We start from the raw sequence: 14,588 nt of genomic DNA on the forward strand, positions 1-14,588 counted from the left end.
CCATGCCAGATGCAGCTGTCCCAGAATCGTAAGCCAAATAAACTTCTGCTCTTTATAAATTACCCAGTTTCAGGTATTTCTGATATAGCAATACAAAACAGACTAATACAGTAGGTATGATGTATGTGATTGACTTCAAAATAATCTAATAGAGGAGGTGTGAAGAAACGAGTGAGGCTATAGAGGAAACCAGATGGGGGTTCACTGTACTATTCTCTCTCCTATATTATAGGTTTAAAATATGCTACAATAATAGGTTAAAGAAAACAAAGGGACAACTAGTTACAGATTTTCCTTACCCACTGCTTCACTTGACTTGCCTAAAAAAAAAGATAGAACAAAGAAACAATATAATGATAACAATATATTAATACTAATATTTATGTTAATAATATTATAACATTACATTAATATTAATACTATAATTGCTGGGATTTTTAGTTCTTCCTCTGTGCCAGACCCTAAACTTAATCTTTTCACACAGAATCCCATTTAATCTCATAAGGAAATCTGCAACCTAGTTACTGTCATCACCATTTTGCCGATGAGGGAACTGAGGCACAGAGAGGCTGGATCATATACACAAAGTCATGCAGTAAGTAAATTGCAGAGCCAGGATTTAAGTCTAGACCTGCTGAAACCCAAGCCCACGTTTTCTCCCACTCCATCATCCTCCTTGCCAGCACTGACTTCCCAAGGGGTAGGGATCGTTGTTTTACAGATGAAGAAGCTGAGGTTCTGCTCAACAACTGGTAGCATTAAGTTGCCTACAACCCCCAGTCCAGCAGTCCTACTACTTGGTAAACTGTAGCATATGAGCACTAGCAGACATGCATAAGAATGTCCATAGCAGGACTACTGGTAATAATAAAGAATAGGAAATAACCCAACATCTCTCAACAGGAAAATGGATAAATAAACTGCAATGTGTTCATACAATGGAATGGTGCAACACAAGGAAAATGAATAGAGCTCTTGTTTGTGTATCAACCGGGAACTTTTTCACAAACATAAGGTTGAATGAAAAAGCAAGCACGCGTCTTTCTGCAACAGCAGGACACCATTTATATACAGTTATGGAACACAAAACTATTCTAAGTATTGCCTAGGAGTAGATACACATGCAGTACCAGTGTAAGAACGGGTATGGGAATTTTTTTTAAAGCCTACAGCACCGGATATTCCCAGGGGCTCTCTCCCATCCAAATTCTAACCAGGCCTGACCCTACTTAGCTTCTGAGATCAGACAAGATCAGGCGCATCCAGGGTAGTATGGCCATAGACAAATATGGGAATGTTAAGTACCAATTTTGCCGCGGTGACAACCTCAGGAGAGGGACGGAGAGGGAGCAAGGAAGGGTAGAGAGGTCCCCAACTGTATCTGTTAGATTTATTTCTTAAAAAGAAAGACACGTGTTAGTGAGGCTGTGAAGAAATAAGAATGTCATACACTGGTAGGAGTGTATACTAGTTCAATTCATAAGGAAGATAATTTGGCATCATCTATCCAAGTTATAAATGCATATGCCCTTTGATCCAACTCCTACACTTCCAAAAATTTTTTTCAAATATATGCACATACCTACAAAATTAGCTATACACAAGATTATACATTACAGTGTTGCTTATTCAAGTGAAAGACTGGAAACAATATAAATACCATGCAGCTCTAAACAGAATGCATTAATATGGAAAGATTTCTAAGGTGCAGAAAACTGTGCATTAGATACTGCCGTGTGCAAAAAGTAAGGGAGTGCTGGAGACTATATGTGCATATGCCTATATGTGCAAAAAACATGTCTGGAAGGATATACATGAAACCAGGGTCACTAGCTGCCTCTGAGAAGAGTGATTTGGGGACAGAAGAGAAAAGAATACTCCCACTGCAAGTCTTCTATGTTTTTAAATTTTGGTCCATGAGAATATATTACCTACTCAAAAGTGATAATCTTAAAACTCCAAAGCAAGGCAAGGTTCCATAATTTCCCAAGCTGGTATCAGTAAGACTTGGAACAGAGGTCTGTGTTAGTTGCTCCACTGAGGTGCCTTTCAGCCTGTCAGTGGTGAGCACAGCTGACAATACCAGACATTAGGACCCCCATTCCACCTGCACTAACAACCTCTGTGGCCTACAGCAGACTTTGTATACTTCTGAACCTGAGTTCCCATCATCTGCATGAGGGGGACCCTTCCTGTTCAGACATGTTACCAGTCCCCATGAAATGCTGCCTCCAAGCAAAAGGCCAGGGCCAAGGGATACCTGGAACAGGGCACACCATGATCCTGGACTGTCCCCACACAAAGCCCCACAATCCTGACTACTGCTTCCCCAACAAAAGCCTGCTTGTATCACCATAGCAGCCTGTCAGCAATTACCCCCAAATACAAGCCCAGAGCCCATCAAGGCCTCAGTTAGTCTACAGAGGGGTCTGGGAAGAGCCGGCTCCACAGAGTATAAAGCCCACAGGGTAGCACACACTTCTCAGGCAAGCCCAGGGGCTTGGAGATTTGGTAACGTGGTCTTGAGGAAGAGGCTGTTGGCTCTTCTTCCTCACAGTGACCATTTTCCACAGGGCCCAGTTAAGCACTCTGCCCGGAAGTACATTTCCCCAGACTTCCTGCTCTCTCCCTACTCAGACTACACACATCCTCCCCAGTTGCCACTTTCCAGGGCAAGATGCAACATCTCCAGGCTATCACCTCTTTCTAAGACAAGACGAACATCCCTGGACAAACCCTGCAGAGGGACGCCCCGGGCTGATGCCCCTGAAGCCAACCATGGGCTTGGCTCAGCATCTGGAAGGAGGACCAAATGCCCATCTCTTCCCAGGGAAGGAAAGCCTCTAAAGTCTCCTTTATTCAGCATCCAGAAACAGACTGGTCCCTGGTCCCATCTTCTGCAAATTCCCTGACAGGAACACAGTCAGCTTGCTGAGCCCAGGGCATGGCAAGCTCTGAAGTTTTCATTGAATTGGGCCCTATGCGTTTCTTCTTCACAGTGAGAGTGCATGGCTGTGGGAGAGAAACTGTGCGCCTATGTGTGTGTGCACAGATCTCAAGCCTGGGTGTGAGAAGGTATGTGGAAAGGACCAGAGGTTGATAGGAAATGGGTCTCTTAACTGGCAGCTACATGTGGTCAGATAGAAGGAAGGACTTCCTGACCTTGCAGGGACAGAGGCACATATACAGAGGTGAAACTCAGGGTTCCAAAGTCAAGCTGCCACTTATTATTAGCTGGGGATTTTTGGCAGTTAACCAACTTCTCTGAGCCTCAGTTTTCTCATCTGGAAAATGGGAATAATACCAACCAAACCCCCAGGTTTCTCATAAAAATGAAACAAGATAGTGTATATAAAGTCCATGGCACAAAATACATGCTTAATAAAGGATAGCTTTTTTTTTCCTTTATAATAATAATAGCTGGAGATACATAGTGGTCTTTAGAGAATGCTGTCTGTACAGAAAAGTCCCTGTTACAGCATGTCATCTTTCATGCACTGAGTTGGTTCTACCACTTTAGAAATTGTTTGGAAATTGGCAATATCTACTAAAACTAAACATATGCCTACTCCTAGGTATTCATTCAAGAGTAATAAATAGCTTTCACAAAAAGACATGTACAAAAATATTGACAGCATCTTAATTTATGATATCCCAAAACTGGAAAAAATGACCATCAACAAGTGGATGGATAAGCAAATTGTGGACTATCACACAGCAATAAAAAGAAATGAATGTCTGACACTTGCAACAAGACCAGTGTATACATGAAAAACATTTTGTGCAGAAGAAACTAGAAGCAAGAGAGCACATGCTCTATGTCCTATTTATATGAAGCTCAAAGAAGGTAAAGTTAATTTCTGGTAAAAGAAATCAGACTACGTGTTACCAGCGGGAGGCAGGTATTGACTGGGAAAGATATTAAAAACCTCCTGAGGTGAAGGAAATGTTCCATATTTCAATCCAAGTGGTGGTTACATGGTGCATTATATGTAAAAACACATCAAGCTGTACCCTTGAGAAGTATATTGTTTACCATCTGTAAGGTATACTAGATACACACACAGGCACACCCCACCTTGGCATGAGGGAAATCCCCTTAAGACAACCAGTAATACAGAACACAAAACTCAGCCCTTCTCCGTCCCTTCCTCTGGATTTCACGGCAGCTAGACATGTACAACCGCCCTCCTGCATGAAGGCTCTTTAGACAGAACCCACTTTGTGAAGAGAAACTTGAGCCAGGAATAAGCACCAAGGGGAAGGGCTCTCTCTGGCATCTTCTCATGGGATAGTGTAGGGCTGTGCCTCCCCTTCCCCTCCCCCACTAGCAGGACTTACCTTGCAAGCCAGCTGTCCCAGATGCAGAGACCTCTCTGTTTCTATTACAGTTCAGTTTGAATGTTTCAAACAGGTCCTTACCATGATCAGAGAACCAGAAAGATGCCCTCATCCTTGCCTAAGGTTTAGCAGCATGGACAGGCAGCCATAATAAGCAGGTAGCCCCAAATGGTAGAGAACTCTCAGATCCTGAGCTGACCTTCCATGCTCCAGCCGCTCTTTCCCACCTGCCATCCCTTTCTTGGTAATTCTAGCTCTGGTACAGGTAAAGTGGCATTTCCCAATTCCCTCTGTCCAACAGAGCCATTTTCCAATTCTATTAGAAGGCATTAAGTCCATCCTTCTGGGAAGCACCAAGTGAGAGGTAGAGGACAGAGGTCCCTGCCCATAAAGGCTTACAATCTGGTTGTGAAGACAGACAATAAAGACAACTTTAAACAACACATCACTCTCCCAAGCAAGTGCTGGGGCCTAGTGGCGGGGCACTCATTGTTCCGGGTTGAATAAAATGGCTTTGGACCATGAAAGTCATGGGGAATATCAGAGGAAGCTGGTCAACAGTTCCTCCCACCCTAGAATTCTCTCTGGGAGCATTTCAGAAGTCTTTGGAAGGAGCAGGTCTTTACATGGCCCAGGAACCAGCCCTCTCTGCCTTTTCTCCCTGAGTTAGTCTCAACCAGGAAAAAGGCCCATACTGCCCTGAGGTCTGCAGAACAGGGGGTGGGGGGTGGGAGGGCAGCACACACTCATTGGGGCAAAGAGGTGTGTGTGGACTTGTAGCCCAACATCACATCAGTGAGACAGGGCCGAGCGCAGAGCTCTGGCCTGCTGCATCCCAGCCCCCCACAGAGGGAGTGGGAGGGGGGATTCAAAACGGCACGTAACCACTGGAAACAGCTCTCATCTGTCAGTTCTTCCCTAGAGCGGGGAGTGGCTTCTCCTTTCTCTCTTTCAATCTCTCTCTCCACTCCCCTACTCTCTCTCACTGTCTCTCCCAAATACATATTTGGGTTAAGTGACTCTGCTAATCCCAACCAGGCAGCCTAATACCCACTGGCCTCCGGCCTGGCACTGTGTGGGTGTATGCACAAGAGCCGTGAAAGCCCCATGAGCTGCAGTCCGTCAGTCCCAGCAGTGAGCTCTGCAGAGCTGCAAAACAGAGATGAAGCCTGTGTGAGTCGCCTGTGTGTGTTAAAGAGCACCCGGGATATATTCTGTACCTGTCTTTCTCAAAGGAATTCTGAGCAGCAACCCGATGTGAGAACACCCAGGTGGTAGCCCAGTCACCCTAACCACAGAGGCACGTCAGAGAATCAATGAAAGAAAGGCTTCGGGGAGTCAGACTTGCAGATCTGGAGCCAAGAGGTGCTTCTGTGTCCTGAGACGGTGGGTCTGCAAAGTGTGAAGAGGCGTAGAGTCCAGGCATCATTTTGACGTGTTTTCCACCAACATGTGTGATCTAAACTAGTCTGTGTACCGGGGGAGTGTGAGAGAGTAGTGGGGGAAAGGAGAACTGGAGGAGATTCGGAGTTGACTGAGAAAGGGACGGAGGAATGTGACCCGAGGAGAGGGACAAAGAGTCCAAGAGCTGTAGGTGTGAAGGATGGGCAGGGGTGAGCGCTGACAGTCGCCGAGGTGTGCCGGCCGCTGTGTGCGCATGTACTAACCCTCTCCCCGCCGAGCGCCGCACAGGCCGTGCGCACAAGGACAGGGCTGCGGCAGGCTCGGTCCGCCTCTCCCCGCGCAGGACGGGGAAGCTCGCTAGCAAAGGCGACCGTGGGACCTGCTTCAGGCAGCTGTGCCGGCTGCAGCGCGGGGCGAGCTGAGCGGTGGCGGGGACGCGCTGTCCGCCGGGGGCCCGAGGCGCGGGCCGCTTCGGCCTCCCCGCCCGGGAAGAGACGCGTCTCGCTCCATCAGAGCCGAGCGCATTGCTCGCGCCGGCTGTCGAGGTCAGCCTGCGGGGTGGCGAGGGAGCGGAGGCCGCGCTCGGTCGGCGCGTCCCTGCACCGCGTCCGCAGACGGCACTCCGATGGGACGACGGGCGGGAGGCGCCGGTGGCTCCTGAGTTGCAGCTGCGGGCCCCGGAAAACCCGGGCCCAAGTGGCCGCGAGTTCCGCCTGGCGCAGGACACCGGCCCTCGGAGGTGCGCTCCGCCCCGAGGTCACTGAGCCATGCCGCTGAGGAGAGCGGGCGGCCGTGGGGCCTTCCCAGACTCCGCACGAACGCTCTGCCGGACGGGACCCCGACCCCTCCGGCTTGCCAAAGAGGGTCGAAGAGTAAACCAAGGCGCGCCCGCCGCTTCCTGGAGCGCCCGTCTCACCCACCCGGGGCTGGGCCGCGGCAAAGAGGGGGCTCTACCCTCTCCCTAAGCTCCTTCACCTCCAGCCCGAAGCTTCTCGTTTCTCCCCAGAGGCCTGGAGCGAGCCTGGAGGTGGCCACCGCGCCCCATTTCCTGGCCTGCATTTTTTTTGCCTGTTTTCCGAACCTTCGGACGCCAGACGGACGTCTTGGGGAGAGACTGATTCCAGCCCTTCCCAATGTGTACACACGGGGCATTCCCTTCTCCACTGCGGCTGGAGGTTCTGCTCCTCCAAAGGACAGTTGGAAATCAACACCTGGGGAACACAGGACTCTTCTTTCCAGTCATAAAATCCTTTAGAGGAACTCCTTCCTTTACCCCACCCCTACACACACACACACACACACACACACACACACACACACACACACTCCTTAAAGGCTGAAAAGGGAGCTGAGTGTGGAATTCGGGGAAGTGATGACACACACAACAATGCTGTCACACCTGGCTGCTGCGGGGCTGAGCAGCGGAAATGCCTGTGAGGGGGGAGAGAGAGACAGAGAGCCAGCCTGGGTGGTCAGAAAAAAAGAGGAGAGGAAAGGGGAGAGCAGCCTCCACCAGGAGCGGGCCAGACCCAGCTGTTTTTCTCCCTGTCCAGCCCCCCAGGAGGACGGGCACTGCGGCCAATCTGTAGCAGCCCAAACCTGACTCAGCCCTAGCCCGGGCACAGAGGAGGCTGAAGAAGAAGAAGGAAAACACCTGTGCTCCTGCTCAGGAAGCAGCCACTGAGACTTTAAAGAAGTGCCCCTTGCCCCCATGTATGCTGGGAGCAACAGGACACAGCCCAGAAAACAACCAAGCTACTTCGAGATATTTTCAACAGCAGAGAAGGTGGGTGTTTACTGAGGTGAAGTCAGGAGCACCTTGGTCCCTCTCACCCTGGTGGTAAGGCCAGGGCTGCCCTGCTGACCTCTCTGGAGTCATCTTCAAGATGCTAAATTCCACAGAACCCCAGCACCCTGTCCTCCCTTTCTTTCATCTCAGAATACAGATCGGAGACCAGAATGGAAGCAAACAGCACATGTAGGAGGCCTGTGGATGCTGGAGCCATGGGCCACTGAGGCTTTCTCAGGCTTCCAGAGAACTTTCAGACTAGGCAGCCAGGGAGGAAGAGGTAGTGACAGGCATTGGGGCAGCCACTCCATACATGCCAATCACTAACACACACCTGCATGACATCCATTCAGTCCACCTTCCCCCACAAAGCATCCTGGCGCCCCCACCCCCACCTCAGCACCAAGGAGTTTGGGGCTTGAAGATTCAAAACGCCACCCTTCTCTCTCATGCTTTATGATTGCAGACGTTTAGTTAAAAGGCACCGTTAAAAAGCACACCTGACTTTTTGCCAGCGCTGATTTCCTCTGAGACAATCTCTGCATGTGCTGATGTAACTGGGTCCCAATCAGTCTTCTGCTGAAGGTAGGTGAGGATTCACCCCTGAACCTTTGGAGAAAGAAGATCAGAACAAATGTCTCCTAGTGAGAGAGATTTAAACGAGTGCCTCCTTCAGCCTGTTGTTTTTCTTGCCGGTCTGTGACAGAATATACACACTGACGGAGAAGGAGGCAGTGAAGAACTGTGAAAGGAAGCAAAGAAAGGACCAGGGTTCAATCCCTGCGCCGGCCCCTGCCAAAAAAAAAGAAAAGGAAGGAAAAGGGGGAACTGAGGAAGGAAGAAAGGAGAGAGAAGATGCTGTATCTATGAAACACATTTACTCCGATATATCACTCCATATCTATAAGTATAAATGTGATTTACCTTATAATTATAAATCTCACATCTTGTACACGTGCATACCTGTGTTTCTGACCAGCACACGTGCACCTGGACAGTTGTATCTTACGCGTCTCTAGGACAGGCCCTCCCCATGACTTCCATATGTGACACCTGTGCACACATATACAGTTCTCCAAGGCCCCAGAGCAATACCCTCGCCTGTATCCGCGCAGGAGCAGAGGAGCATCTACTTGGTGTAAAGCACACACCCTCACTCCAATCCGTAGGATTCCAACGCGGATTCCGAGGAGGGGCCTGGTTCCTAGATCCACCCGCAGCGCAGGGAGGGACAGAGGCGATTCAGAAGGCGCCCCTGTGCGCCTCTTCCCAACGATCCTCCCTCCAGCCCCATCCCGGCCCATTCACTCTGAGAGCGCAAGGGACAGGCCAGGCCGAGGTTGCTTCGTTCAGTGACACGCGTTTCTGGGCTGGTTCTCCCAAAGCCACCGCGCAGCTCTCCTCACCCCACCCCCGTCAGGCCCTGTCGCCGTCTCGCCCCTCCCCCAGCCCGAGCTAGAAGTTTAGCCCCGAGACAGCGGCAAAGGGCAGAGCAAAGGAGTCGTTTTCTTTCACCTGAAAGCTACCAGGAGGCTTGGAGCGCCTCTCCTCGCTGGGGCCCGAGCTCCCCGGGCACGGGCTGCGTGCGGGCGGACCCCACCGGGCCCTCGGCATCTCCCGGCCCAGTCCGAGAGCAAGCACCGGCCGATCTCAAGGGCTCGTGAGAGCCTGAGCCCGGCTGTCGGCCAAGCCCCTGAGTCTCCCCCGGCGGGGGCAGGCCGGTCCGGGGCTGTGCGGGGCGTTTACCAAAAGTGACTTGGAGATGAACTCGCCCGTGCGCGGCTGGCCGCCCCGCTATAGGGGCGAAGGCGCCTGACGCAAGCGGAACTCGGAGGAGCCCATACGAATCAGAACAGAGCGAGACTCCTGGCGCACTAGGGACTCCAGGAGGCAGCTCCGCCAGAGACGCGGGTCGTGCCTCGGGAAACCGGGCGTTGGGGGAGGGGAAGAGCGCAGAAAAGAAACCCACCGAGGCGGGGACTGGCCTGGGCGGGGAGGGGCGGCGGGGCCGGAGCCCCTCTCTGTTGGGCAGGCTCCCCATGGCCAGAGGCTGAGCTCCACTACCGCCGGCCGCTCCCTAGGGGCAGGGAAAGAGGGGGAGCAGCGAGAGGCCTCCAGCGACAGAGCGCGGGCGGCGTCGCACTCTCCAGAAGTTTGAGGCTCGTCGCCGCGCCAGCGCCTAGAGAGGAGGGCAGGGGCGGCCCGTCCGCGGCGCGCCGGCTTTGTCATGATGACCAGCTACCCCGAGCCCGAGGACGCGGCGGGGGCCCTGCTGGCCCCGGAGACCGGCCGCGCAGTCAAGGAGCCCGAGGCGCCGCCGCCCAGCCCGGGCAAGGGCGGCGGCGGCGGGACAGCCCCAGAGAAGCCCGACCCGGCGCAAAAGCCCCCGTATTCGTACGTGGCGCTCATCGCCATGGCGATCCGTGAGAGCGCCGAGAAGAGGCTCACGCTGTCCGGCATCTACCAGTACATCATCGCCAAGTTCCCGTTCTACGAGAAGAACAAGAAGGGCTGGCAGAATAGCATCCGCCACAACCTCAGCCTCAACGAGTGCTTCATCAAGGTGCCGCGCGAGGGCGGCGGCGAGCGCAAGGGCAACTACTGGACGCTGGACCCGGCCTGCGAGGACATGTTCGAGAAGGGCAACTACCGCCGCCGCCGCCGCATGAAGCGGCCCTTCCGGCCGCCGCCTGCGCACTTCCAGCCGGGCAAGGGGCTCTTCGGGGCCGGGGGTGCCGCCGGCGGCTGCGGCGTGGCGGGCCCGGGGGCCGACGGCTACGGCTACCTGGCGCCCCCCAAGTACCTGCAATCCGGCTTCCTCAACAACTCGTGGCCGCTACCGCAGCCGCCCTCGCCCATGCCCTACGCCTCCTGCCAGATGGCGGCGGCGGCGGCGGCTGCAGCAGCTGCGGCTGCGGCCGCGGGCCCGGGAAGCCCCGGCGCCGCCGCTGTGGTCAAGGGGCTGGCGGGCCCGGCCGCCTCGTACGGGCCGTACTCACGCGTGCAGAGCATGGCGCTGCCCCCCGGCGTCGTGAACTCGTACAACGGCCTGGGAGGCCCGCCCGCCGCGCCCCCGCCGCCGCAGCACCCCCATCCGCACCCGCACGCACACCATCTGCACGCGGCCGCCGCACCTCCGCCAGCCCCGCCGCACCACGGGGCCGCCGCGCCGCCCCCGGGCCAGCTCAGCCCCGCCAGCCCCGCCACCGCCGCGCCCCCGGGGCCCGCGCCCAGCGGTGCGCCGGGCCTGCAGTTCGCCTGCGCCCGGCAGCCCGAGCTCGCCATGATGCATTGCTCTTACTGGGACCACGACAGCAAGACCGGCGCGCTGCACTCGCGCCTTGATCTTTAAGAGCCCATCGCACGCCGGCGCGCACGGATGCGGGGATGCGGCCGCGCGCCATGCCGGCCGGGTCGCCGCCACCGCCACCAACCGGACCGCGCGCCCTCTGGGGTCGCCTCTTGAGCCAGCACCCACGGCCCCTCTGCGCTTCCTCGCTCTCTTCAGCTCCTCTCGCTCCTCTTTGTCCCCTTCGCTTCTCCTCCTGTGCTCGTCTCCCTGCCCTCTGCGCCCTTATGCTCCCCGGGCCTGAGGCCGCCTCTCCGCGCACTTTCTCCAGGCCTCGTCTCCTCTCAGAGCCCCAGCACCGAAGTTCACGGAGAGAAAGCGCCCGGGGCCGAGGCGCAGCCGGGCGTCGGCGGCGCAAGCCTCGTGGCCCTCCCTCAGGTCGGTGCCTCGCGCTCGGCTTTCCCCGCCTGACTCCGCGGGGCTAGTCCTCGGCTAGAAGCGCTGGGCTGGACCGGGACCCGCGCCGTCCGAGAAAGGGACGAAGTGTCCGTTTGCTCCGCGAACCCTCTTGGAGCTGCTCAGAAGCCGCTTGCCGCGAAGCCCACCGGGCCGGCCGGGGGTTGGGACCAAGCGGGGAGCCGAGCGGGCTTGCTCTGCGGCCTGCGCCCGCGTTCCCTGCACATCCCCGCGCGGAGGGAGGCTGCGTTTCCTCCGCCCTGCATCCCGGCGTTCGGGCACCCCAGGCCAGGCCGGGGCGGCTAATGTTTCGCTAAAACAAAAACAAAAACAACCGGTGGGCTTTTTAAGGTAGTATCAAAAAATATTTTTTAAGGAAGAAACATTTAGGGGGGAAACCGGCAAAGTATCGTGGCCTTGGAGTTTACTAAACCAAACGTGAAAATCAGAAGCTTTAGTGTTCTTCATCTATCCTGGGAGAGTTCCTGTCGGGCCTTCAAAAAGCTGTATTCGGAGAGGTAGGAAAATATACCCAGTAAAAGATGGTTTCGCCTACGAATTGGGGGACTTTCCCCCTCTCCCTGTCTTAAAAAAAATATCAAAAGCAAATTTCTCCGGATGCCGCTGCCTGCCTGGCGCACGCTGCGGGGATGGCTCGTCCCTGCCTGATTGTAGTTTTTCAAATGTCTTGCTTCTCCCACCTTGGGAAGGACAAATGTGAAAGCCGGCAGCGACCGGCCCAGGCGGGCTTGTGGCCCTGAGCCGGCTGGCCCGAAAACCCTAGACCTGATTGTCCTATAGTTTGTCGTTTGGGGGACCAAATTTTCTAGACAGAACTAGAGCACTTTTGTTGTTTTTTGTTTTGTTTTGTTTTGTTTTGCCTTGTCAATTCCCGAATAAATTTTTTGTTCTTTTAACACGGACTTATATTATTTCCGTCGCGCCTGAATTAGGTCAGCAGCTAGTTAAAATAGATTTTAGATTGTCAGCAAAATTTCATCTTTTTCGGAGTGAGCTAAAGAAGGGTGGAGGCCAACCCGGGTGGCAGGCGTCTGTGGCTGTCTCTGCTTTGTTTGCCCGGGGGTTGTTTGTTTTCTGTGTCATCGCTGGTCTGTTGTGGCTATTTAACCTCAACAGAGAGATTTTATCTGCTGTGGTTCGTTGACAAGGCGCGACTGTAGGTAGGACTTGCACTGTTTTTGCACCCATGCAAGTTTGTATTTTACCTCTTACACAGTTGTACTAGGTGTATGGGCTGTATTTTCATTATTGTCCCCATGCTTTTACATTTATGAGTCAAAAATAACAGTCTGCAGAATTCCAAATAGATAAAAATCCTGGTTGCAGAAATGCGCTGTAAACTGCAAACTTCTGTATAAATGTAACCAGTGACTAATTGCTTTATTTTTGATAATAAGAATTAATTTATCTTGAGATGCTGGTAGATTTGGGAGTTTCACAGAGGATTAAACATACTGCGTAACTGCAGAAATCTAATCTTTTTCTTACTCTTAAAGTAACGAATTAAGATCCATGCTTCCGCTCACGCACACAGGCGTTTGACCGGGTTGCAGTCTGTTTCTCCCAGGCAGATTAGGGGTGATCGGCCTTTGATCTGATGATGGGATTGCAGGTATCCGTCAGCTCGTCAGCTCGAGCGCGGCTGCGGCGGAGCTGGAGCTAGATCCCGCGCCCTGCCACGTGTCCTTCACCGCCCCCCTCCATATTCAGTCCTGGACAGTAGTGGCGGTAGGTCCAAGCTGTCCGGTGAGCCAGGAGCAGCTGTGCGCGGCAGCGAACGAACTTGCAGGCCTCTCACTTCAGCCGCCCGGTGGTCAGGCGGTGGAAAAGTCAGGGTGATCTCCCTGTTATGTGTAGTTGGTCCCAAAGGGAAGGGGCTGCTGCTCAGGACGCCCCCTTCTCCCTCAGGCATCCCGTGGGAGGCTATGGGGTGGAGGACGAAGCCATGGGGCTTTTCAGGGGCATCATCCAGAGACCGGTAACGGAACCTGCTGGGAACCACTTGAGCAGGCTGGACAGGGAGGCCCAGCTGGAGCGGAAAGCTCAAGAGGCTGGCCAGGTCTGGTGTCTGGGAGCTTCTGGTGTCCCTGACTGACTAAGGGGAGCTGCAGAAAAGAAGGTGGACTGCTGTGTCCTTGTCTATTTGTGCTTTCTGTAGCGTGAACATATATCCCAGGGGATACGTGTTGTGTAGTTGTGTAGTCTATGCCTGCTGCAAATGTGTGTGTACAGTGTTAGTTGTGTACAGGGTGCAGGATGTGTGTGCCTGTCATCCACCTGCACAGAGGGCATATATTTGGGGCATTGTAGTAATCATATGACTAACACTTAGGGAGTGCTTACTGAGACCACAGTATATGTTGCATTCATACCTCACTGGTGATGTGTGCAGTTATGTACATTGCTATGTATATTGCTAGCTTGCTGAAGATTAACAAACAATGGTACAGAGCCCTTGCTTCATCTGGCAGTGGCTCCCTGTTCTGAGGTGAGCTGTCAGCCCCCCACTCCCCACCCACCCCCAACTGCTGTTCTAGCAGAGAAAGCAGGGGAGGGAAGCCTCCAAGGCAGACAGGTAGCAGCCCCCCTCCAGTGAGGTAGGGAAGTTGGCCTGGCTCAGCCTGAAGGACAGAGCCTCTCTCTGCCCCTGAGAGCTGAAAGGCAAGAGGCACTCAAGGCTGGGAAGAGAAAGGCAGCCTTGTCAAGTGAGGAGGATGAAGTGAGGGGGTTGGTGGGGGTTTCACCAGTCTACATAGGGATTGGAGGAGGTGAGAGAAGAGAGCCAAATCATACCCCACATCCCCACGGATGCCCACAGAAAGACATGTTGCTAATTCCAGCCCTAGGGATTTCTCCAGAGCTCTGAAGTTTGGTCACTTTCCCCCAGTGCTAAAAGTTTGGTACAACGGCAGACTCTTCATCTCTCATTTCCTTTCTCTTCTCTCCCTCTGCAGTTCTGAGTTTCTGTTAGAGAAGCTGATTTAAGCAATTTCCTAAGCGAATGCTAAAGTGTTTAAGAGAGTTCCCGATGTGTAGTAATTATGCCTTACCATATACAGTCTGGTCTAGATGGCTCGCCCACGTGGGTGTATGTATATATGTTTGCCAGTGTGTACTGTAAATACAACATAGAGGTTGATATAAATTCCTTGCCTATTTCTGAATGTCCTGGGTAATGAGTTGCTACACGTGGTATTGAATGAGGAGTTATGTGGGGGGGCGGGGGTGTAGACATCCTTACACTCACTGCTGAACAGGATAAGCCCCCTCCTCACACTTACACACAAA

General features: G+C 53.5%; 1 protein-coding gene and 1 pseudogene across 1 annotated transcript; one reads left to right on the plus strand and one right to left on the minus strand.

The window, feature by feature from the left end:
- Nucleotides 1-1,163: 1,163 nt before the first annotated feature.
- On the minus strand, nucleotides 1,164-1,284 carry LOC134391466 (5S ribosomal RNA; annotated as a pseudogene).
- Nucleotides 1,285-9,761: 8,477 nt separating this feature from the next.
- FOXL2 (forkhead box L2) lies at nucleotides 9,762-10,886 on the plus strand. Its single transcript, XM_063115431.1, has one exon. The coding sequence runs from the start codon at nucleotides 9,762-9,764 to the stop codon at nucleotides 10,884-10,886; it is 1,125 nt and encodes a 374-aa protein (XP_062971501.1).
- The last annotated feature ends 3,702 nt before the right edge of the window (nucleotides 10,887-14,588 follow it).

This window comes from Cynocephalus volans, chromosome 11 (assembly GCF_027409185.1).
Source record: "Cynocephalus volans isolate mCynVol1 chromosome 11, mCynVol1.pri, whole genome shotgun sequence".
Classification (NCBI taxonomy): domain Eukaryota; kingdom Metazoa; phylum Chordata; class Mammalia; order Dermoptera; family Cynocephalidae; genus Cynocephalus; species Cynocephalus volans.

What these genes read in the sequence shown, in the direction of transcription:
- FOXL2 (XM_063115431.1), top strand. Translation starts at nt 9,762, where the DNA reads ATGATGACCAGCTACCCCGAGCCCGAGGACGCGGCGGGGGCCCTGCTG.